The following is a 25,852-nucleotide window of genomic DNA, read 5'->3' as shown; positions in this document are numbered from 1 at the left end:
AACTGCCAGGTTAATTTTTTACTGTAAAACCTACTCTTTTACACCCCCAAAAATTGTAAACGATAATATCGGCATAACTGTTATTGTTACAAAATTATTGGTGACTGATCTGACAGTTTTTACCGCAAATCTGGTTATTTTACAGTGCAACCAAGTTTTTTTTGTTTTTTTTTTTGGTGTAAAATCTACTGTTTTTACACCCAAAAAACTGTAAATAGTATAAACGGTATCCCTGCTGTTTGCAAAATTTTTGATAAATGATCTGACAGTTTTTACTGTAAATCTAGTTGTTTTTACAGTGCAACTGACAGTTGTTTTTTTTTTTTTTACTGTAAAGTGTACTTTTTTTTTACACCCAAAAAACTGTAAATGGTAAAAACTGCATCACTGTTATATTTACAAAAAATTTTGGTTACTCATCTAACAGTTTTTACTGTAAATCTGCATTTACTTTTACAGTGTAATTGACAGTTTTTGTTTTCTGTAAAATTTGTTTTTTTACACCCAAAAATCTGTAAATGGAGAAACGTAACCTGGCGACTGAACTGCCAGATTAAAAAAAAAAAAAAGTAAAATCTACAATTTTTTTTACAGTAAACTAGTGTAAATTGAAAAGCAGAACCAATTTTATTTTCATATATTTGGCGACTTAGCTGCCATTTTTTTTACTGAAAAAATCTGTATATATATATATATATATATATCTTTTTTACACCAAATTACTGTAAATCAAAAACGGTACCAATTGTAATTTTTACAGTAAAATACCGATGACTGACCTGCTAGTCTTTTACCGTAAATTTACAGCCGTGTTTACAGTGCATTACTGCACTTATAAAAAAAATAATGCCTTTTAATTTAATAGTAAAATTCTGGTGACCGTGCTGCCAATTGTTTACCGTAGAAGCTAACGTCGTTCTCTTTTTTTTTTTTTTTACAGTGCTTTACCGTAAATGTAAAAATGACACCAACTTTTATTTTGAAAGTAACATGACAGTGTCTCCACACATACCTCTCTGTAGGCCCACTGTCCCTGTGTGTGCACAGTGCGGTGGCACTCGGCGTACTGGCCAGCGGACTCGGGCTCAGACGAGTGTCTTTGGAAGGAGCAGCCGAACTGGAGGCTCTTGTCCTGCGTTGGCACGGCAACGCTGAGTCCCGGGAAGCCCTCCGGGTCCAGGTCGGCCTGCACGCTCGCCGTCACGCTGTTGGAGCGCTTGAAACGGGCCCGCCTGCGACACAGGGAGGTCACGGCACGCCGCCAAGCGTCCGGCGGTTATACATTGCCGTTGCACAAGCGCTCTACTCCATACTAGCGATAAATCATCTGGCATGTCACGCCTCCATCTTGGATGTTTCTTTATTATGACTACATAAGGGGTAGTCATAATAAATATGTGCGTGTAGGACCGTCCCAACAGGATTTCGCTGACCTTTTTTGTAATTGCAGCTGCCTAAAATCACTGAATTTACTTTCAAAACAAATACTGTAGTGATGTTTTACTTGTTATATACCACACAGACTTAAAATTAGACACTAGATGGCAGTAAAAGCACATGATCAAACATGCATTTCCATGAAAATCTGCGTTTTTAAACATACATTTTCAACTCAAAATGTCACTTCCGCATTTTTTAGTGAAGTATTGTAGTGTATTAGGATGGCATTTGGAGGAAAAGTGTCAAAAGAGGGAGCTAACTGTTTAAACAACATCCAGACTTTGCTTACTTACAGTGGGGCAAAAAAGTATTTAGTCAGCCACCGATTGTGCAAGTTCTCCCACTTAAAATGATGACAGAGGTCTGTAATTTCCATCATAGGTACACTTTAACTGTGAGAGACAGAATGTGAAAAAAAAATCCAGGAATTCATATTGTAGGAATTTTAAATAATTTATTTGTAAATTATGGTGAAAAATAAGTATTTGGTTAACCATTCAAAGCTGTCACTGATGGAAGGAGGTTTTGGCTCAAAATCTCACGATACATGGCCCCATTCATTCTTTCCTTAACACGGATCAATCGTCCTGTCCCCTTAGCAGAAAAACAGCCCCAAAGCATGATGTTTCCACCCCCATGCTTCACAGTAGGTATGGTGTTCTTGGGTTGCAACTCAGTATTCTTCTTCCTCCAAACACGACGAGTTGAGTTTATACCCAAAAGTTCTATTTAGGTTTAACATGACATTCTTCCAATCCTCTGCTGTATCATCCATGTATCCATTTTGGTATAAACTCAACTCGTCGTGTTTGGAGGAAGAAGAATACTGAGTTGCATCCCAAGAACACCACACCTACTGTCAAGCATAGGGGTGGAAACATCATGCTTTGGGGCTGTTTTTCTGCTAAGGCAGGAGTGTCAAACTCAAATACAGAGTGGGACAAAATTTAAAACTGAACAAAGCCGCGGGCCAAGGTTGAAAAAATTAACCTTTTAATAGGGACCCAAACAAGTTTTGCAATGAATATTGAACAAACAAGGCTGAAATGCGGCAGCACGGTGGCAGAGGGGTTAGTGCATCTGCCTCACAATAAGAAGGTCCTGGGTTCAATCCCGGGCCCGGAATCTTTCTGTGTGGAGTTTGCATGTCCTCACCGTGACTGCGTGGGTTCCCTCCGGGTACTCGGGCTTCCTCCCATGGAACAGGGAGAGCTTATATAACGTAATAGTGCAAATTCAACTTTCAAGAAACATCAGTGGTATATTAAATAAAATGTAATGTAAAAAATGAATGCCTCTTTTCTATTTGCAGCCTTCTGGAGTAAACATCAACATTAACTTTTTCCACAGGCTAATAAATTTGAAAATAAAATAAAAATGAGGTGGGCTGGGTTTGGTGGTAGCGGGGGTGTGTATTGTAGCGTTCCGGAAGAGTTAGTGCTGCAAGGGTTTCTGGGTATTTGTTCTGTTGTGTTACGGTGCGGGTGTTCTCCCGAAATGTGTTTTGTCATTCCTGTTTGGTGTGGGTTCACAGTGTGGCGCATATTTGTAACAATGTTAAAGTTGTTTGTATGGCCACCCTCAGTTTGACCTGTATGGCTGTTGACCAAGTATGCGTGGCATTCGCATACGTGTGTGTGAAAGCCGCATATATTATGTGATTTGGCCAGCACGCTGTTTATATGGAGGAAAAGAGGACGTGACGACATGTTGTAGAGGACACTAAAGGCAGTGCCTTTAAGGCACGCGCCCAATTTTGTTATCCGGGTGGAAATGGTTGCCCAGGGAGATTTTCGAGAAGGGCACTAAACTTCGGGAGTCTCCCGGGAAAATCGGGAGGGTTGGCAAGTATGAGTATTAGCGGTGAATTTGGTGTTACCGGCAGGCCAGCTCTAATGTTAATTTGATATTGCCTCAAGGGCCAAATTTAATTAAACGGTGGGCCAAATTTGGCCCGCGGGCCAGAGTTTGACCACCATGTGCTAAGGGGACAGGACAATTGATCCGTGTTAAGGAAAGAATGAATGGGGCCATGTATCGTGAGATTTTGAGCCAAAACCTCCTTCCATCAGTGAGAGCTTTGAATGGTTGACCAAATACTTATTTTCCACCATAATTTACAAATAAATTATTTAAAATTCCTACAATGTGAATTCCTGGATTTTTTTTCCCATTCTGTCTCTCACAGTTGAAGTGTACCTATGATGAAAATTACAGACCTCTGTCATAATTTTAAGTGGGAGAACTTGCACAATCTGTGGCTGACTAAATACTTTTTTGCCCCACTGTATGTAAACTCACTACATCAGGGGTGTCCAAACTTTTTCCACAGAGTGCTGCACAGGGAAAAATTTAAGCATGCGGGGGCCATTTTGATATTTTTCATTTTCAAATCATAACAAAATATATGGGGAAGACACTTTACCCACCTGCTCCCAGTGCCACCCACACTGCTTTAAAAGTAAAAATCAGATATTGAGTTTCACTAAGTAAAGCGCTTTGAGTCACTAGAGAAAAAGCGCCATATAAATATAATTCACTTCACTTCACTTAAGTGACGGATGTAAACGGATCACAACGCCGGAAGTTTACTAACTGAGGGGCGTGGCCACAAGGTAAGAGTTGGCAAACAATTTTTTTTAATTCATGTTCTAGACCTAAACAATATATTTTGTAAAGTAATAATATTAGTAAACTTTTCAATCAAAAAAACTAAACTAAAAGTGTGTGAAAATGACAGGTTTCCTAAACGCTAGCCCGCTAACGTTAGCATGCTTCAAGTACCAACATGTGACTGAGGTGTGTATACCTTCAAAATGAGTTTTTAAAAAAAGCTAGCATACTAATGTCAGCGTTTTTAAAGTTATGATTCGTCGAGTAATACAATATTTGACGCTGCGCTTTTTTCACACGCATATAAGCAAAAAAACGCTAGCATGCTAATATTAGAATGCTAACGGTTGTGCCGCACATATCCATGTTATATATAGACGCAACATTAGCTGCTGTGACACGAGAAATTGGGCCGCCATCTTGAAGTAGTGATGAGGAGCTGTCGAGCAGCCTAAACTGACAGTTGACAGGTAGAAAACAAAGATGGTGTTCAGCGTTTTCCTGCTCTAATGAGCGGACTGTTGAAATATAGAAATCGGGGGATTACTTTTCACAAGCAAGATTTAACATTAACGTTCTTCCATCCATCCATTTTCTACCGCTTATTCCCTTTTTGGGGTCGCGGGGGGCGCTGGCGCCTATCCCAGCTACAATCGGGCGGAAGCCGGGGTACACCCTGGACAAGTCGCCACCTCATCGCAGGGCCAACACAGATAGACAGACAACATTCACACACTAGGGCCAATTTAGTGTTGCCAATCAACCTATCCCCAGGTGCATGTCTTTGGAAGTGGGAGGAAGCCGGAGTACCCGGAGGGAACCCACGCATTCACGGGGAGAACATGCAAACTCCACACAGAAAGATCCCGAGCCTGGATTTGAACCCAGGACTGCAGGACCTTTGTATTGTGAGGCAGACACACTAACCCCTCTGCCACCGTGAAGCCACATTAACGTTCTATTGGTTGTATTTTCAATCCATTCATCCATTTTCTGCTTATCCAAGACTGGGTCGCGGGGGCAGCAGCCTAAGCAGGGAAGCCCAGACTTTCCTCTCCCCAGCCACTTGGTCCTTCTCTTCCCGGGGGATCCCGAGGCGTTCCCAGGCCAGCCGGAAGACATAGTCTTCCCAACGTGTCCTGGGTCTTCCCCCGTGGTCTCCTACCGGTCAGACACTCCCTAGGGAGGCATTCGGGTGGCATCCTGACCAGATGCCCAAATCACCTCATCTGTCTCCTCTCCATGTGGAGGTGCAGCGGCTTTACTTTGAGCTCCTCCCGGATGGCAGAGCTTCTCACCCTATCTCTAAGGGAGAGCCCCGCCAGCTGGCGGAGGAAACTCATTTGGTCCGATTGAACCCGTGATCTTGTCCTTTCGGTCATGACCCAACGCTCATGACCATGGGTGAGGATGGGAACATAGATCGACCGGTAAATTGAGAGCTTTGGCTTCCGGTTCAGCTCCTTCTTCACCACAACGGATCGATACAGCGTCCGCATTACTGAAGACGCCGCACCGATCCCCCTGTCGACCTCACCATCCCTGGTTGTATTTTGTGAAAATAATATTACCACAGAGTTGAGATGGAGCAAAGATTTTCAATAGTACTGAACTCCTAGCCGCTAGTAAACAAGAGTATGACCATAATAGAATTGCTTGTCAATGAAATTTTAAAATTAGTACTCTTTCGTAAGTGTACTTTGGACCGATTATTTTCAACAAGGGACTAATAAATGTGTTTTAAAATGAGTGCGGTTAATTGATTCAAGCATTTAATAGTAGTTAATCTCATTTTGTCTGAAGTTAACTCCTAATTAATTGCAATAATAGACGTTTGTTTTGAACCAAATTAGTCTACTTTAGACCGATTATTTTCAACAAGAGACTAGTTAATTGTTTTTTTAATTAGGGCTGTTAACTGACTGAAATATGTAATCCCAAATAATCTAATTTTGTCTGAAGTAAACTCATAATTAATTGCAATAATAGACGTTTTTTTTGTCCCAAATGAGTCTACTTTAGACCGATTATTTTCAACAAGAGACTAGTTTTTTGTTTTTTTTTAATTAGGGCTGTTAACTGACTGAAATATGTAATCCTGAATAATCTCATTTTGTCTGCAGATAACCCATCCATCCATCCATTTTTCTACCGCTTATTCCCTTTGGGGGGCGCTGGTGCCTATTTCAGCTACAATCGGGCTGAAGGCGGGGTACACCCTGGACAAGTCGCCACCTCATCACAGAGATAACTCATAATGAAACAAAATTAATATACATTTTTTAAATCTTTAATAAGTGTACTTTAAACAGATTACCACACCAAGAGTTACAAGCGTTTAAAAAAATGATTTATTTTCAACAAGGGACTAGTAAATGTATTTTAATAATAAAACGGTCAACTGATTAAAATTGTAATCATGACTAATCACATTTTGTCTGTATAATTAATCTGGATTTATAGAAGTTTTTTTTCATCTTTAGTAAGTGTACTTTGGACAGATTGTTTTTAACAAGGGACTAGTAAATTTTGTCATTTGTGCCGCAACTTTCTGAAAAAGCTGCCGTGAATTTAAAATAAATAGACTGATTCGTCAAACATGTAACTACCTAAACCAGGGGTCCTTGACCCTTTTGACCTCCGGGCCCTACTTTTCCACTACAGAGGGGCCCAGGACCCACTCAAATATTTACATTGGATTAGTAATCTTACTCCTGATATTAATTGTATCCTGGAATTAAAGCTAACCTACTTACAGTTCAGTTTAACCTTATCTGACGATATGAAGCATTTGAAACCAACTTAAGTTTTGTTCAAATTGTTGACGTGTGCGTTTGAGCGCCACTCGCTGACAAATCCGATTAGCAAAAAATTACGCCGTTTGGCCAAAAGGGGTGGGAAAGTTGTGCAAACTGCGTGAAGAAATGGTAAATTCCTGGAGGGACAGATATGATGAGATGCCAAAATGGTGGGCAGAACAGTTGAGCAGCACTGGCCTGGAGGCTGCAGCATGTGAAACATGAACAATAGGAGTGCACCTTAATTGCAAACAAAGCAGAAGGTGTTGGAGACGTCAAACTGTGATGTCTGATGAAATGTTAAATAGAATCCACTGGCAAAATCAACTAAAGGTGTCTGCTCGGTTGGGGGCGGCGAAGACGAAAATAAAGGCTTTTGTCAATGATTAAGCTCTTGATGAAGCCACATATTTTTGTATAAATATACAATTTGAAGTCGTGCTGAATGTCACACAACACAGGCGAGCATAACGTGGGGGGCATGTTCGGAAATTACCTTTTGTCGTCTTCCACCTGGACTCCGATAGAGTGCACTTCTGTCAGAGCTTTGCTTTCTGCGTCTGAATCTGACAGAGTCTCCGAGCTGTCCACCTGCAAGAAATGAAACAAAATTAATAAAATCAATAGCACTCAAAACAAGCTATTAATCCTCACTGATGCAAATTTCTGTGATGATGTGGCCAGGGTGTGACCTGCCTTCCGCCCGTAACGCTGCTGAGATAGGCTCCAGCAACCCCCGTGGCCGTGGAACATGGATGGATGAATGATGCAAATTTAAAATTTTTGTTTTTCTTTTTAAATGATTGTTTTTTACAGCGACTGCCTTCCGTGTTTACATTTTTAATCCAATCACCTTCCACTGCTGTTGTTGCTAGGTAAGACAAATCACAGTGAGCGCCGAAGAACCAATCAGATTTAAAAAAAAATATATATATATATATATATATATATATTTTTAGTCTCAACTAAATATGTACTTTGTATTTATACTATACATGTTGTCCTTGTGGAAAAAAATGTTGCTATGGTAACGTGTCAAGCAACAGCATGAAAACAAACATGTTTGCATTGTTTACAAAAATGTAAAAACTGGAAACACAACTTTGATATCCAGGTAGTGTGTGTGCGTGTGTGTTTGTGTGTGTGTGTAATGTTACAATGTACTCTTGTGTACTTTGTGTGTGTGTGTGTGTGTGTGTGTGTGTAATGTTACAATGTAGTCTTGTGTACTTTGTGTGTGTGTGTGTAATGTTACAATGTAGTCTTTTGGACTTAGTGTGTGTGTGTGTGTGTGTAATGTTACAATGTACTCTTTTGTACTTAGTGTGTGTGTATGTTACAATATAGTCTTGTGTACTTAGTGTGTGTGTAATATAATGTAGTCTTGTGTACTTGGTGTGTGTGTAATGTTACAATGTACTCTTTTGTACTAGTGTGTGTGTTTGTTACAATATAGTCTTGTGTACTTAGTGTGTGTGTGTGTGTGTGTGTGTAATACAATGTAGTCTTGTGTACTTAGTGTGTGTGTGTGTGCAATGTTCCAATGTACTCTTGTGTACTTAGTGTGTGTGTAATGTTACAATGTAGTCTTGTGTACTTAGTGTGTGTGTGGATGTGAGTGTGTAATGTTACAATGTAGTCTTGTGTACCTAGTGTGTGTGTGTGTGTGTGTAATACAATGTAGTCTTGTGTACTTAGTGTGTGTAATGTTACAATGTACTCTTGTGTACTTAGTGTGTGTGTAATGTTACAATTTAGTCTTGTGTACTTAATGTGTGTGTGTGTGTAATGTTACAATGTAGTCTTGTGTACTTAGTGTGTGTGTAATGTTACAATTTATTCTTGTGTACTTAATGTGTGTGTGTGTGTGTAATGTTACAATGTAGTCTTGTGTACTTAGTGTGTGTGTAATGTTACAATTTGGTCTCGTGTATTTAGTGTGTGTAATGTTACAATGTAGTCTTGTTTACTTAGTGTGTGTGTAATGTTACAATGTAGTCTTGCGTACTTAGTGTGTGCGTGTGTGATGTTTTAATGTACTCTTGTGTACTTAGTGTGTGTGTAATGCTACAATTTAGTCTTGTTTATTTAGTGTGTGTGTAATGTTACAATGTAGTCTTGTTTACTTAGTGGGTGTGTGTGTGTGTAATGTTACAATGTAGTCTTATGTACTTTGTGTGTGTAACGTTACAATGTAGTCTTGTGTAATTAGTGTGTGTGTAATGTTACAATGTAGTTTTGTGTATTGAGTGTGTGTGTGTGTAATGTTACAATGTAGTCTTGTGTACTTAGTGTGTGTGTAATGTTACAATGTAGTCTTGTGTCCTTTATTTGTATTTATAAATACATGTACTTTGTAGTTTAAGACTGTCATTATTGTTACATGTGAGTCCTCCTGTTCAATTAATGTTTTTATTTAAAAGAAAAAGGCATGCTCTGCCTCCCGCCTGAATGCTGCAGGGGTAGGCTCCAGGCCCCCCCACCCCCCCAGAGAGGGACAAGCGGTAGAAAACGGATGCATGGCTGTCATAATGAAAGTATTAAAAAAGGTGGGTACAGTAAGATAGGAAACCCTCCTGTGCTAAAATGAACAAAAAGGCGGTAAAAATGGTAAAAAAAAAAAAAAAAAAAAAAAAGGGTCTGAAATGAGTCAGCCAAAATGTGTGTTTGGTATGCATCATCAGTAAACTCCGATCGGGGGAATGACAAACACAGCTGCCAGGCCAGACCTCGATGTAATCGCTCATCTCATCTCTCCGCTTGGCAAGGAAGCAACAGAATGATTCTCTACAAGTAGTCTGAGGTCAGTGCTTTTGGATCACGCACATCATGATTCCACTCTTTCAATTATCCTTCACTCAGCCAATCTTCCCCTGCAATTGTTCTTATTAAGAAGAGGAGGGCGATTCCTCAGATCTGAACACGCACGATTAAACAAACACAACATTCCCTTTTAGGCTTGTCAAAAGTGTCAGTACTTCGATACCGACGCTTTAAAAAAACATTGATACCTGTTTTTTTTAGTATACAATACTATACGTAATGTTTTGCTCGGCGAGCCGCGGCAATTCGCTGCTGTGTTAAAAAAAGATTAGACAGTGCTTTCATATATTTGCTTATTTGTGGAAGCCTGGAACAATTACAGATTCAGCCCTTTTGGTTTGCCATTCGCTCATAAATGGTAAAGTGTGTAATTTAAGCGGAGCAGGCCTCCAATTTGAACTTTTTAAGGTCAAGGCAAGTGTTGCTTTAAAGGAGGGCTCATATTTTATCAATGGAAAAGGCACCAAGGCAAACATTTTCATTCGAGGCAGGGGCTCCAAAGCATGTACAGTGGGGCAAAAAAGTATTTAGTCAGCCACCGATTGGGCAAGTTCTCCCACTTAAAATGATGACAGAGGTCTGTAATTTTCATCATAGGTACACTTCAACTGTGAGAGACAGAATGTGAAAAAAAATCCAGGAATTCACATTGTAGGAATTTAAAAGAATTTATTTGTAAGTGATGGTGAAAAATAAGTATTTGGTCAACCATTCACAGCTCTCGCTGATGGTAGGAGGTTTTGGCTCAAAATCTCACGATACATGGCCCCATTCATTCTTTCCTTAACACGGATCAATCGTCCTGTCCCATTAGCAGAAAAACAGCCCCGAAGCATGATGTTTCCACCCCCATGCTTCATAGTAGGTATGGTGTTCTTGGGATTCTAACTCAGTATTCTTCTTCCTCCAAACAGGACGAGTTGAGTTTATACCAAAAAGTTCTATTTTGGTTTCATCTGACCACATGACATTCTCCCAATCCTCTGCTGTATCATCCATGTATCCATTTTGGTATAAACTCAACTCGTCATGTTTGGAGGAAGAAGAATACTGAGCTGCATCCCAAGAACACCAAACCTACTGTGAAGCATGGGGGTGGAAACCTCATGCTCTGCGTCTGTTTTTCTGCTAAGGGGACAGGACGATTGATCCGTGTTAAGGAAAGAATGAATGGGGCCATGTATCCTGAGATTTTGAGCCAAAACCTCCTTTCATCAGAGAGAACTTTGAATGGTTGACCAAATACTTATTTTCCACCATAATTTACAAATAAATTATTTAACATTCCTACCATGTGAATTCCTGTATTTTTTTTTCACATTCTGTCTCTCACAGTTAAAGTGTACCTATGATGAAAATTACAGATCTCTGTCATCATTTTAAGTGGGAGAACTTGCACAATCAGTGGCTGTCTAAATACTTTTTTGCCCCACTGTATTTTGGCAATCGAGGACTTATATGGCGGTACAGTTTTTAGCCCTGCTGGAAAGTGACATTTCCAGCTATATTGTAGGTTTGCGTTGGTTGCTTCTCACCTGCACGGCGATGGACGGCCTCCACTTCCTTCCGTCGTCCTGCCCCCCGACTTTACTCAAGACGATGCTGTTCTGCGGCAGTGACACCGACTTCCCCAGGCTGCCCACCGCCCGCCCGTCCCTCTCTCGGGCCGGCCTGGGTGGGCCCTCCAGCAAGCTGTCAGCCGAGCTGCTGTGTTTGGCCCTCACGCCGACTCCGGGGCCTCCTCCGTAGGGCACCAGCTCCCGAGACCCCCTCACGCCCCCGTCCAGGCTCTCCGCCGAGTTACTGTGCTGCCGGGAACGCCCGGGGCCCGTGGCAGTGTAGTAGCCCGCTCTGGAGGAGCGTCCCGAGGGTCCGTCGGCGCAGCCCAGGTCCACGGAGTTACTGTGCTGCTTGGGGCGCGTGTGGCCGGCGGCGACTTGTCCACCGCTCTGATAGTAGGCGTCCTGGGTGGACTCGGTGCTGCTCTGGGCTCGCACGGAGAGCGAGGACTTGGACATGCGAGGTGGCAGCGGGGGAGGAGCACCTTTGCGATAAGGAAAGACTGAAGTGTCAGAAGAGCGGGAGAAAGCAAGAAAGAGGAAGAGCGGGCTGTTAAGAGTAGACGGGGTATCATGTCGAGGCATAGGCGCCGATCCCGTTGGATAAATGGCAACTTCTGATCTTTAAAGGCCTACAGAAACCCACTACTACCGACCACGCAGTCTGATAGCCTATATATCAATGATGAAATATGAACATTGCAACACATGCCAATACGGCCGGTTTAGTTTACTAAATTGCAATTTTAAATTTATCGCGGAGTTTCTTGTTGAAAACGTCGCGGAATGATGACGCGTGCGCGTGACGTCACGGACTGTCAGGAAATATTAGCGCAGCACCATTTGCGGCTAAAAGTCGTCTCTTTTCATCGCGCAATGAAAGAGTATTCTGGACATCTGTGTTGCTGAATATTTTGCAATTTGTTCAATCAATAATGGAGAAGTCAAAGTAGAAAGATGGAGTTGGGAAGCTTTAGCCTTTAGCCACACAAACACACGGTGATTCCTTGTTTAAAATTCCCGGAGGTTAAGCTTTACTCTGGATCAGAGCGGTCAAGCGAACAAGGTTCCAGACCACATGTCAACGGGCAGGTTTCGGTAAGAAAATTGTGTTAAGTCGCCTCTTACCAGAGATCTGTGGAGTTTGCGCTGTCCTTGTATCTGCCGTGAATTCCCTCAGACACTGGGGTCAACACACCCCTCTGACTATCATATACTACTTAATCTCACTAAAACACTGGCAACACAATAGAAAGATAAGGGATTTCCCAGAATGATCCTAGTAAATTAGTCTAAAAACATATGAATCTGTCCCAATGCAATCGCCTTTTTTTTTAATTCATTCATTTTTTTTAGTCCTTCGCTATCAATATCATCATCCTCAAATCTTTCATCCTCGCTCAAATTAATGGGGAAATGGTCGTTTTCTCGGTCCGAATAGCTCTTTCTGTTGGAGGCTTCCATTAAAAACAATGTGAGGACGTGAGGAGCCTTCACCCTTGTGACGTCATCGTCTGCGACTTCCGGTAAAGGCAAGGCTTTTTTTATCAGCACCAAAAGTTGCGAACTTTATCGTCGATGTTCTCTACTAAATCCTTTCAGCAAAAATGTGGCAATATCGCGAAATGATCAAGTATGACACATAGAATGGAGCTGCTATCCCCGTTTAAATAAGAAAATCTCATTTCAGTAGGCCTTTAAAGCGATTTCTGAAAAATCAATCCAATTTTGTGGCGAGTTTGGACTGTTTTACTAAATTAAAAAAAAAATCACAATCCATATAATCTATAATTAACAAAGCCTAACCAAGATTTCATTGTGTCCAATAAACCACTGACGCAATCACCTTGACTTTGTACACACTGCACATGAGCGAATAAGCCATGAATTGATTAACGTGGACACCGACTTATAAAAGTTGGAAAACTTTTTGGGGTGTTACCATTTAGTGGTCAATTGTACAGAATATCTACTGTACTGTGCAATCTACTAATAAAAGTTCCAATCAATCAAAAAAGGGCAGACTTACTCAACAGCCATACATGTCACACTAAGGGTGGCAGTATGAAAAAAGCAAACACTGTCATAAACATGTGCCATGTAGTGAAAGCACGCTAAACGGCGACAAACACATTTTGGAGGAATATTTGAGGTGGTGACATGTCCAGGGTGTATCCCGCCTTCCGCCCGAATGCAGCTTAGATAGGCTACAGCATCCCCCGCGACTCCAAAAGGGACAAGCGGTAGAAAATGGATGGGTGGATGGGTTTGCACCGTAACGCAACATAAACACTACAGAACAAATTCCCACAATTTCCTCTGGCACCAACTCTTCCGGGACGCTACATTATAAACAAACGCATAACATCCACTGTAATGATACCACGTACAATAGCGTGTTTAGTCGATACTACTATGGGTATAGATCGATATTTTCTAACATTACAACATTTTTTTTAGATGTATTTTGTTTATAATTTTGGCAAATATGTCCCTGTACACATGAGGACTTTGAATATGACCAATGTATGATCTGGTAACTACTTGGTATCGGATTGATACCCACATTTGTGTTATCATCCAAAACTAATGTTAAGTATCAGAGAAGAGAAAAATATGTGATTATTACATTTTAACAGAAGTGTAGATAGAACATGTTGAAACAGAAAATAAGCAGGTATTAACAGTAAATGAACAAGTAGATTAATAATCAATTTTATACAGTTTGTCCTTTATATCCATCCATCTTCTAAAGCTTATCCGAGGTCGGGTCGCGGGGGTAGCAGCCTAAGCAGGGAAGCCCAGACTTCCCTCTCCCCAGCCACTCCGTCCAGCTTTTCCCGGGGAATCCCAAGGCGTTTCCAGGCCAGCCGGGAGATATAGTCTTCCCAACGTGTCCTGGGTCTTCCCCGTGGCCTCCTACCGGTTGGACGTGCCCTAAACACCTCCCTAGAGAGGCGTTCGGGTGGCATCCTGCCCAGATGCCCGAACCACCTCATCTGGCTCCTCTCCATGTGGAGGAGCAGCGGCTTTACTTTGAGCTCGTCTCGGATGGCAGAGCTTCTCACTCTATCTCTAAGGGAGAGCCCCGCCACCCGGCAGAGGAAACTAATTTTGGCCGCTTGTACCCGTGAACTTGTCCTTTCGGTCATAACCCAAAGCTCATGAGCAAAGGTGAGGATGGGAACGTAGATCAACCTGTAAATTGAGAGCTTTGCCTTCCGGCTCAGCTCCTTTTTCACCACAACGGATCGGTAGAATGTCCGCATTACTGAAGACGCCGCACCGATCTGCCTGTCGATCTCACGATCCACTCTTCCCCCACTCGTGATCAAGACTCCTAGGTACTTGAACTCCTCCACTTGGGGCAGGGTCTCCTCCCCAACCCGGAGATGGCACTCCACCCTTTTCCGGGACAGAACCATGGACTCAGATTTGGAGATGCTGATTCTCATTCCGGTCGCTTCACACTCTGCTGCGAACTGATCCAGTGAGAGCTGAAGATCCCGGCCAAATGAAGCCATCAGGACCACATCATCTGCAAAAAGCAGAGACCTAATCCCGCGGCCACCAAACCGGAACCCCTCAACGCCTTGACTGCGCCTAGAAATTCTGTCCATATAAGTTATGGACACAATTGCAATAATAAACACATATTTTAATGTATCGTAAGATTCTTTTGTAAAAATTAAGCCAATAATGACATTTTTTGTGGTCCCCTTTTATTTAGAAAAGTACCGAAATACTTTTGGTACCAAAATATTGTTATCGGGACATCACTACTACACACTGGCAAAAATGTAGATCGGCGCCTATGTGTCAAGGGGCAGCAGGGAGGGATACTCACAAAAGGGACAAACTGCAAGGGAGAGGGGAAAAGAAGTATGGCGGAACATGGAAGGGGGTTAAAAATAGAAGGAGGAAGAAAAGATTGATGAGAAAAGGTGAATTAATTAGCTTTGTTGCTTGCGTTTCAGCGAGAGGCAGGAAGTGAACCTTCCCCTCAGCCAGCCAACCTTTTAAGGAAATGAAGCAATATTTCCTCGGAGATATTAAAATGAGGAGCGCGCCCCGCTCCCTCGCCTTTGCCGCCACAGCTTTGTGGAACAGACGCACACAACACACGCCTTGTGTTGTTGCAGGTGAAGATGGTGCTCCACCAGGGAGCTGACTGATGACACTTCCCTGAGGCTTTCCTTCATATTGGCGGATTTACTCTTGAGTTTTTTTGCGAGCGTGTAAGCAAATGTACTGTGCAAACCATAATGGAAGCATGAGTCTCGGTAAAGGAAAATATCATGTAGGGCTGCAGGGTTTTGGGGAAAAAAACACAATTTTCTTTCCAATATCGGGATTCGATTTGAGAGTTTTATATTTTATACATAAAAATGCGGAAATAACAAGTGAAGAAAGACATGTTACTTTTAGACCGTGCATCAATGTGAAATGTCGGCCAAAACCCGTGTTTTTAAACATTATTTTTCACGTCGAGTTATCGCTTTTTTTCAATGAAATATTTACAAAAAAAATAGGATTCAAACAAAATGTGTTGAACGCTCTCCTCAGCCACCAGGGAGTTGACTGACACTTCCCGGAGGCTTTCCTTCATCTCGGTGGATTTACTCGGGAGTTTTTTCGCGAGCGTGTAAGCAAATGTACTGTGCAGACCATAATGGAAGCATGAGTCTCGGTAAAGGAAAATATCTTGTAGGGCTGCAGGATTTTGAGAAAAAAAACACTTTTTTTCTCTCCAATATCGCGATTCGAATTGAGAGTTTATTTTATACATAAAAATGCGGAAATAACAAGTGAAGAAAGACATGTTACTTTTAGACCGTGCAGCAATGTGAAATATCGGCCAAAACCCGCGTTTTTAAACATTATTTTTCACGTCAAGTTATCGCTTTTTTTCAATGAAATATTTCCCCAAAAAATAGGATTGAAACAAAATGTGTTGAACGCTCTCCTCAACCACCAGGGAGCTGACAGATGACACTTCCCGGAGGCTTTCTTTCATCTCGGCGGATTTACTTGGGAGTTTTTTCGCGAGCGTGTAAGCAAATGTACTGTGCAGACCATAATGGAAGCATGAGTCTTGGTAAAGGAAAATATCTTGTAGGGAAGCAGGATTTTGAGAAAAAAACAAATTTTTCTTTCCAATAGCGCGATTCAATTTGAGAGTTTTATATTTTATACATAAAAATGCATAAATAAGTGAAAAAAGACATATTACTTTTAGACTGTCAATCAATGTGAAATGTTGGAAAAAAACTGCTTTTTTAAACATTATTTTTCACGTCAAATTATCGCTTTTTTTCAATGAAATATTTACAAAAAAAATAGGATTTAAACAAAATGTGTTGAACACTCATCAACCACCAGGGAGCTGACTGATGACACTTCCCAGAGGCTTTCCTTCATATCGGCGGATTTACTCTGAGTTTTTTTGCGAGCGTGTAAGCAAATGTACTGTGCGGACCATAATGGAAGCAGGAGTCTCTGTAAAGGAAAATATCTTGTAGGGCTGCAGGGTTTGGAGTAAAAAAACACTTTTCTTTCCAATATTGCGATTCGATTTGAGAGTTTTATATTTTATACATAAAAATGCGTGAAAATGTGGAAATAAGAAGTGAAGAAAGAGATGTTACTTTTAGACTGTGCATCAATGTGAAATGTCGGTAAAACCCAGCGTTTTTAAAAATTATATTTCACGTCAAATTATCGTTTTTTTTCAATGGAATATTTACAAATAAAATAGGATTCAAACAAAATGTGTTGAACTCTCGCCTCAGCCACCAGGGAGCTAGCTGACTGATGACACTTCCCAGAGGCTTTCCTTCATATCGGCAGATTTACTGTGAGTTTTTTTGCGAGTGTGTAAGCAAATGTACTGTGCAGACCATAATGGAAGCATGAGTCTCTGTAAAGGAAAATATCATGTAGGGCTGCAGGGTTTTGAGAACAAACTATTTTTTCTTTCCAATATCGTGATTCAATTTGAGAGTTTTATATTTTATACATAAAACTGCAACCCCGCCTCCCGCCCGATTGTAGCTGAGATAGGAGCCAGCGCCCCCCGCGACCCCAAAAAAGGGAATAAGCGGTAGAAAATGGATGGGATGGACATAAAACTGCAGAAATAACAAGTGAGGAAAGACATGTTACTTTTAGACTGTCCATCAACATATCCAGGAATGTGAAATGTCGGCGAAAACCCGTGTATTTAGACATTAATTTTCATGTAAAAATATCACTTTTTCTAATGAAATATTTAAAAAAAAAAATAGGATTCAAACAAAATGTGTTGAACATTCGCCTCAGCCACCAGGGAAGTGATTGATAACACTTCCCGATGCTTTCTTTCATCTCGGCGGATTTACTCGGGTGTTTTTCGCGAGCGTGTAAGCAAATGTTCGGTGCCGACCATAATGGAAGCATGAGTCTCGGTAAAGGAAAATACCATGTAGGACTGCAGGGTTTTGAGAACAAAAACAATTTTTTCTTTCCAATATCGCGATTTGATTTGAGAGTTTTATATTTTATACATAAAAATGCGGAAATAACAAGTGAAAAAAGACATGTTACTTTTAGATTGTCAATCGATGTGAAATATTGGCAAAAACCTGCTTTTTTAAACATTATTTTTCATGTCAAAATATCGCTTTTTTTCAATGAAATATTTACAAAAAAAAATAGGATTGAAACAAAAAATGTGGAACGCTCTCCTCAGCCACCAGGGAGCTGTCTGATTACACTTCCCGGAGGCTTTCCTTCATCTCAGCGGATTTACTTGGGAGTTTTTTCGCGAGCGTGTAAGCAAATGTACTGTGCAGACCATAATGGAAGCATGAGTCTCGGTAAAGGAAAATATCTTGTAGGGCTGCAGGATTTTGAGAAAAAAATACATTTTTCTTTCCAATATCACGATTCGATTTGAAAGTTTTATATTTTATGCATAAAAATGTGTAAAAATGTGGGAATAACAAGTGAAGAAAAACCTATTACTTTTAGACTGTCCATCAATGTGAAATGTCGGCCAAAACCCGCGTTTTTAAACATTATTTTTCACGTCAAATAATCGCTTTTTTTCAATGAAATATTTACAAAAAAAATAGGATTTAAACAAAATATGTTGAACACTCATCAACCACCAGGGAGCTGACTGATGACACTTTCCGGAGGCTTTCTTTCATCTCGGTGGATTTATTCGGGAGTTTTTTCACGAGCGTGTAAGCAAATGTACTGTGCAGACCATAATGGAAGCATGAGTCTTGGTAAAGGAAAATATCTTGTAGGGAAGCAGGATTTTGAGAAAAAAACAAATTTTTCTTTCCAATAGCGCGATTCAATTTGAGAGTTTAATATTTTATACATAAAAATGCGTAAAAATGTGGAAATAAGAAGTGAAGAAAGAGTTGTTACTTTTAGACTGTGCATCAATGTGAAATGTCGGTAAAACCCAGCGTTTTTAAAAATGATTTTTCACATCAAATTATCGCTTTTATTCAATGAAATATTTACAAATAAAATAGGATTCAAACAAAATGTGTTGAACTCTCGCCTCAGCCACCAGGGAGCTAGCTGACTGATGACACTTCCCGGCGGCTTTCCTTCATCTCGGCAGATTTACTCGGGAGTTTTTTCGCGAGCATGTAGACAAATGTACTGTGCAGACCATAATGGAAGCATGAGTTTCGGTAAAGGAAAATATCATGTAGGGCTGCAGGGTTTTGAGAACAAACTATTTTTTCTTTCCAATATCGCGATTCAATTTGAGAGTTTTATATTTTATACATAAAACTGCAACCCCGCCTTCCGCCCGATTGTAGCTGAGATAGGAGCCAGCGCCCCCCGCGACCCCAAAAAAGGGAATAAGCGGTAGAAAATGGATGGGATGGACATAAAACTGCAGAAATAACAAGTGAGACATGTTACTTTTAGACTGTCCATCAACATATCCAGGAATGTGAAATGTCGGCGAAAACCCGTGTATTTAGACATTAATTTTCATGTCAAAATATCACTTTTTCTAATGAAATATTAAAAAAAAAATAGGATTCAAACAAAATGTGTTGAACATTCGCCTCAGCCACCAGGGAAGTGATTGATAACATTTCCCGATGCTTTCTTTCATCTCGGCGGATTTACTCGGGTGTTTTTCGCGAGCGTGTAAGCAAATAATGGAAGCATGAGTCTCTGTAAAGGAAAATACCATGTAGGACTGCAGGGTTTTGAGAACAAAAACTATTTTTTCTTTCCAATATCGCGATTCGATTTGAGAGTTTTATATTTTATACATAAAAATGCGTAAAAATGCGGAAATAACAAGTGAAAAAAGACATGTTACTTTTAGATTGTCAATCGATGTGAAATGTTGGCAAAAACCTACTTTTCTAAACATTATTTTTCATGTCAAAATATCGCATTTTTTCAATGAAATATTTACAAAAAAAAAAAGGATTGAAACAAAAAGTGTGGAACGCTCTCATCAACCACCAGGGAAGTGACGGATGACACTTCCCGGAGGCTTTCCTTCATCTCGGCGGATTCACTCGGGAGTTTCTCCGCGAGCGTATAAGCAAACGTACTGTGCAGACCATAATGGAAGCATGAGTCTCGGTAAAGGAAAATATGTAGGGCTGAAGGGTTTTGAGAAAAAAACACATTTTTCTTTCCAATAAGTGCGATTCAATTTGACAGTTTTGTACTTTATGCATAAAAATGCGTAAAACTACGAATATAAAAAGTGAAGACATGTTAATTTTAGACTGTCAATCAATGTGAAATGTCGGCGAAAAGCCGAATTTTTTAAATACATTTTTCGCGTCAAATTCTAATTTCCGCGTTTTAAAAAAAATGAAATATCAAAAAAGTAGGATTCAAACAGAATGTGTTGAACGCTGGCCTCAGCCCCAGGTACCCGCTTGCATCAACGCCGCACTGAATATACAGAGAGAAAATCAGGTGTGTCATATTGCAGGTGCCTGCATATTTGGATGATTACAATCCAAACTCTGTTACTTCCGAACTGGTTGTAGTTCTCGACTATCTATTAGTAGCCAGCGAGAAGGTATATTTTTGATGTGACGAATTGTAAACAGAGCCCCCAACACCAGAATTGTATTTACCTGAGGGGGCGTGGCTACGAAATAGAGATGCCGAATGGACGTTATACAAGTTTACATGACATTTTCAATGATAATAATGTTAGTAAATCATCTAATAAAACAACTAGAAATGATGTGGTACATTACATGGCACATGTAAGATAGCCAAAAGAGTTTGGTGGATGACAATACATCTAAATTTAAAATTGCACCCCATTGCAGGAAATGGGTTAAAAATGTTGCTCTTTTTTCCTCGGTTATTGTCTTTTTTTTTTCTCAAAAGGCGCTCGCTCGCCTGCATAATCTTGTCTCAAGGTGCCACATTTTAGAACCAAATGCAATAATATACTGTCAAAAATGTTTGGCTTTATGCAGACAGGTTCAGAACTTTTATCCACAGGTGCTTTTTGAACTGAAGGACTAATTGCTAAAACTATGCTTTGCTTATAATGTACTGTAATCGTAATATATGTTAATTATGCAAGTAATAATTTAAAAGGATATAAACATATTTTTTATTACTGTAGAATTTACCATTGTACGGTTATTGGAAGGTAAATGTTTTTTATCCGAAATAAATAAAGCAACAAATTTACTTAAATAAATTTGGACCATCTTAAAATGCATTTTTTTCGCAGTTGGAAAAACTATTCGGACGTTGTCTTTATTTTGTTGCCATTACAGCATTCTCGCTCGTTTGCCCGTGTTGATGGGTTCGTATTGCACATCCGATTTGGAGCAGAAATATTCCTCCAGTCTGATTTTTTTGTAACTTTGCGGCACTTCTCACCAGCGAGTTGCAAGGCTTTCTGTATTTGCATCCTGTGCGCGTTAAGATGGCGGTATCGCTCACCGCCCCCCCGGTACAAAGATTGTGAATGACTGAAAAGAGGGCTCACTGCGTTTAGTTACTTCTCTTGTTAAATAAACACGCTTAGGTGCAGAGTGAGACCTCTTTCTCCCGTTTCGAAGCGAGAGGCGAAGAAACTTGAGGCTTGAAAATTCTGATTGCCGAACAGTACATGTTTGTCACTCAAATGCCGGAAACGTCAAAGAAAAAAAAAAATTGCAGTTATGTTATGGCACTAATTGAAACCATTACGATTATTGTGCAGCCCTAATGTCATGTCACAGTTATTGTGACCAAATTTATCATGGTTATCATCGTTATCACGGTATTGTTGAATGTGCTCAAAAAGTACCATGTCTTATTTAAAAAAGGAAAAAATACAAATCGACACATAACATACTTTCATGGCAGAATAAACATTACATATTGTTTAGGTTTCTTAACAGCCATGTTTTTATTTGAGTGTTTGAATATGTTTATATTCGCCCGTTTTAATAAGTAAAGATTTTAAAGTGTTGTAAAAGACAAAGGCAAAACAAGGATTAACTCCCTGTCTCCGTGTTACGTTCCCCGGAGAATAGAGCTCTGATCTCAAGATCTCACTCCGTGCTAAGAGAGTTCACAGCTTGCAGTTTCAATGTGCATAATTATGCAGCTAAATTGGAGCCAAGGGTTTTTTTACCTAAAAAAAAGGGACTCTGAAACTGAAAAGTTTTGATGTTGGCTTTAAAAAAAATCTTTAGTTTATTCCAAATAAAAATATGCACACAATTTGTTTTCAGGTTGAATGCAATTTTAAGTTATTCTGGTAATTCTTTCAAATATGTTTTATTTTAATGAAAAAAAAAGAAAAGACTGTCATATATTTTGATATTCAAGCTTCCGTGGTTTCAAATAATTTTTCCCCCCCCAGAATTAGACATTTCAAATGTAGTGTAGGGCAGCAGCTGACGGACAACTCAGCAAAAAAGCTAAGGACCGTCCACGTTGCCTTAAAGGAACGTAGGAACTAAACAAATTTCAACTTAACACTTTATAAAGACTATGCCAGAGGTCAAGACAAGAAAAATTAATGAGATAAAAATAGTAGCCGATATGTCACATGTGAAGTGAAGTGAAGTGAATTATATTTATATAGCGCTTTTTTCTAGTGACTCAAAGCGCTTTACATAGTGAAACCCAATATCTAAGTTACATTTAAACCAGTGTGGGTGGCACTGGGAGCAGGTGGGTAAAGTGTCCTGCCCAAGGACACAACGGCAGTGACTAGGATGGCGGAAGCGGGAATCGAACCTGCAACCCTCAAGTTGCTGGCACGGCCACTCTTCCAACCGAGTTACACTGTCAATCACAGTTTAAAAAAAAATAAGCTACTCCATATTTATATTTTTTATTAAATGTTGTGCCTTCCTTGGTTTTATACACAATATCTCATAAATAAATGAAAAAAAGGCAACGTGATGGTGGACCCTCCTGATCATGTCTGTCATGATTCCACATCCCTCTTACGTCATGTGGAATTTGGGCCAAAAATGTGATTCCTAAAAAAATTAATTAAAAGTTCGATTTGAATCTGGGGAAAAAAAAAAAAAATCCGATATCAAAATATATTAAAGTGACAAATGACAATCATTTGTTCAAAACAATTACCAGAGTGAATCATTATATTCAACATAAAGTGTGCACTAGGGGTGTAACAGTACGTGTATTTGTATTGAACCGTTTCGGTAAGAGGGTTTCGGTTTGGTTCGGAGGTGTACCGAACGAGTTTCCACACGGACATATTAAGTAGCGTACCGCACTTTGTGTAAACAATGCACAACACACAGAGGCACAGACAGCATGCTAGCAGCGACCGGGCTACGATAGACTGACCATACCTCCTCTTTTCACTGGATATGTCCTCTTTTGCAGGGCTGTCCGGGAGGAGTTTCTTAAATGCCTCAAATGTCCGGCATTTTAAGTTAGGGTTGCGTGTATTTTCAATGTACGTTCAGGGTTGAGAAAGGGTTAAAAACAAAACAAATTGTGCACGCAGCAGCATTCGTGAGGGAGGGGCAGAGACAGAGAGAGCGAGAGTTATGATAAACGCCATGCCTCTCCAGGCTCTGCTTTTTTACCCATAGATTTGTCTGATTTTATTTTTTATCTATAGCAGGGGTGTCAAAAGTGTGCCCCGGAAGCCATTTGCTTCAAAAGTGAAATAAAAAACCTTAAAGGCTAAATGTAATTTAGAAAAAGTTGCAACGTTGACTAATAAAACAAAGCTGTTTTTTTTCTTTCAAACTGTCATTGCTCAAAACATAATATTGAATCAAAATCATTGTTATTATGAACTATCGACCTATCCAAGGTTCCAATTACTTCACATCAAATATTCCACTGACAAAAATATTTTTGGTGGAAGATTTAGCAAATTTGGTAAATAAATAACCAAAAAATGTATATTATGTTTTCTTACCGTACCGAAAATAAACCGAACCGTGACCTCTGAACCGAGGTATGTACTGAACCAAAATGTTTGTGTACCGTTATACCCCTAGTGTGCACTTATTTTAATTTTGAATAAACATGCTGATGTGTTTTTAAAAATTCAACATAGGGAGTAGATTTTTCAGTTTAAAAGTAATTTTTTTTCAAGTACAAAACTTTGGGCCTTAATTTAGCTCGATGCACAATTGAACATCTGAGTTGCTCAGTAGGTAATACGTGTGTATATGTTTGGACTGTGGTATGTCATTTCTTAATGGGAAATATGTTATTGTCTTTGGTATTCGCCAGCTTGCGCCTCCATTAAATGAGCAGTATCCCGTCTGTGAGTTTATCAAAGTGTGGCTATCTTTCACGGTTCTGCTATCATTTCAATTTTAAATGGTAATACTAACCGTCTGCAGTTTTACCAGGCTTTATCATCAATACCGTTTATCGTTCCATCCCTTGTCTCGGCACAGGCTCAGAAGTCCGGCAATAGAAATAATCAGTTGTACAAACTCACCAGCCCCGCCCTTGATGCTTCCCTGCGGACCCGACATAGAGAAAACAGAGAGACAGTCGTCGTCCTGGGAACAGCCGGCCTGGATGGCTCGGACGTAGCTATGGCTTCGGGTGCGGAACACCCCCGGAAGATCGAGGGCCTCGACCGCTTGGGACTCCACCTCCCCGAACATGGTCTCGCAAACGGCCTCAAACTGTCTGTTCAGGGTGTCTCCCAGCTGAAACGGAGAGACGATTACGATGTATCCTCCTTCCGTCTTTAACAATAACACACATGATTACCTGTGAGCTGGTCAGCGAGCGGGTGTAACTACGGGAGCGGGCGTGGGTCTTGGGTGTGGTTCGGCTGTTAGGGTAGGGGTCTGTACACTGCTTACACGAGTACCTGGAGTTAAAAACAATCATAGTTAATAGGGATCTGCCCATCAATCGGCCGCTGGTCAGTATCGGATGATTTTCCTGAACTTTGCTGACCCTCTTTGGCAGACAAGCGACTGGCAGCCACACCCCTAAGTTGAAAATAATCACATCCATTATAGCTGAGTAACTGCATTTTTTTAGTATTTAAGTCAGGGGTTCTTAACCTTTTTGACCTCAGAGTCCAGCTTTTCCACTACAGAGGTACCCAGGGCCCACTCAAATATGAACTCTGAGTTACTAATCTTACTCTTGATGTTATTCAATAAGAATCTCTAACTTACTTACAGTTTACAAGCTTGTCAAATAATAATAGAATAGAATGGACTTTATTGTCATTATATTTGCATTTAACGAGATTAAGGACTCCAACTTAAGGTGCGGTAGTGGAAACAAATATGAAATAAAAATAAATCACATAAGTAATATAAAAAAATAAGAATTGAAAAAAAAAACTGACTACTATCCAATAAAAACAATAAGCAATCCGGTACAATATTCAAAACAATATACCAAAAACTGTACAATTTACAGAACAAAACAAGAGTACTGGAATAGTAAAGTAAAGACAATCATTGTCGGACGTATTGCACTCGAAGGGTAATATTGCACAGCACGGTAATGATATGAAACAAGGTGTTACTCACCAAGGTTAATATTTATTTAACTCATAAATCGTAGGCTTTGGTCAGGCTGATTATAGAAATAAGTACAAACTAAATACACTGCATAATAAGAACTCAAACAACTCATTTTGAATACAATTATGTTGTACTAAAATAAGTAAACTTAATAATGAATGTGATTCCTAAACTCTCATGGAAATGAAAATACAGCTTTACCACTTTGGTCATATTTTTTGCGCTAAGGAAATTTCCCCATGGCTTTAGCTCCAGACTTCTTCTGCTTGTTTGATATTGTCATTACTGCCACAAGTGGTGGAAAAGCGTATTATAATTGACACGGCCCACTCAGATCGCAGCAGAGAAACAGATATTTGTGGCGGCCTTCTCAGGGGCGCTCGCCAAGCAAACAATGGTTAAACACTGTTTGGTATCAGTATCAATTACCATTATCACTGGTGGAGCAGGCTCCACATTCAGTGCACGATACAAAAGAAGAGAGTGGATCGGTCCACTAATTTTTGGTGTTGATATTAAAGATATGATTGATACCGGATCAGGCTGATGTTTTTAGTTCCTCAAAATGATGTTGTTTTTGTTCCTGTTTACAAACTTGGGTAATAATTCA

At 40.1% G+C, this 25,852-nt stretch overlaps 1 protein-coding gene and 1 long non-coding RNA gene across 4 annotated transcripts in view; one reads left to right on the top strand and one right to left on the bottom strand.

Annotated features, from left to right (window-relative positions):
- Positions 1 to 25,852, bottom strand: part of dlgap3 (discs, large (Drosophila) homolog-associated protein 3) — a 364,153-nt gene that overhangs the window by 12,546 nt on the left and 325,755 nt on the right. For 2 of the 3 annotated variants that reach the window (XM_061882505.1, XM_061882507.1), the window contains exons 5-9: positions 24,467 to 24,569; positions 24,186 to 24,402; positions 11,210 to 11,736; positions 7,348 to 7,442; positions 1,013 to 1,232 (exon numbers count right to left, since the gene is read on the bottom strand). In XM_061882505.1, the coding sequence (XP_061738489.1) occupies positions 1,013 to 1,232; positions 7,348 to 7,442; positions 11,210 to 11,736; positions 24,186 to 24,402; positions 24,467 to 24,569 (1,162 nt within the window). The remainder of the gene's footprint in view (positions 1 to 1,012; positions 1,233 to 7,347; positions 7,443 to 11,209; positions 11,737 to 24,185; positions 24,403 to 24,466; positions 24,570 to 25,852) is intronic. The other variant, XM_061882506.1, reaches the window with a different exon arrangement.
- Positions 9,512 to 25,852, top strand: part of LOC133540035 (uncharacterized) — a 119,800-nt gene continuing 103,459 nt past the window's right edge. Inside the window, exon 1 of the long non-coding RNA XR_009803529.1 lies at positions 9,512 to 9,654. This is a non-coding gene — a long non-coding RNA (uncharacterized LOC133540035). The remainder of the gene's footprint in view (positions 9,655 to 25,852) is intronic.

The sequence above is a fragment of the Nerophis ophidion genome, linkage group LG21 (assembly GCF_033978795.1).
Source record: "Nerophis ophidion isolate RoL-2023_Sa linkage group LG21, RoL_Noph_v1.0, whole genome shotgun sequence".
NCBI lineage: Eukaryota > Metazoa > Chordata > Actinopteri > Syngnathiformes > Syngnathidae > Nerophis > Nerophis ophidion.
The sequence above is the reverse complement of the archived record's forward strand: the minus strand, read 5'-3'. Positions and strand labels throughout refer to the sequence as shown.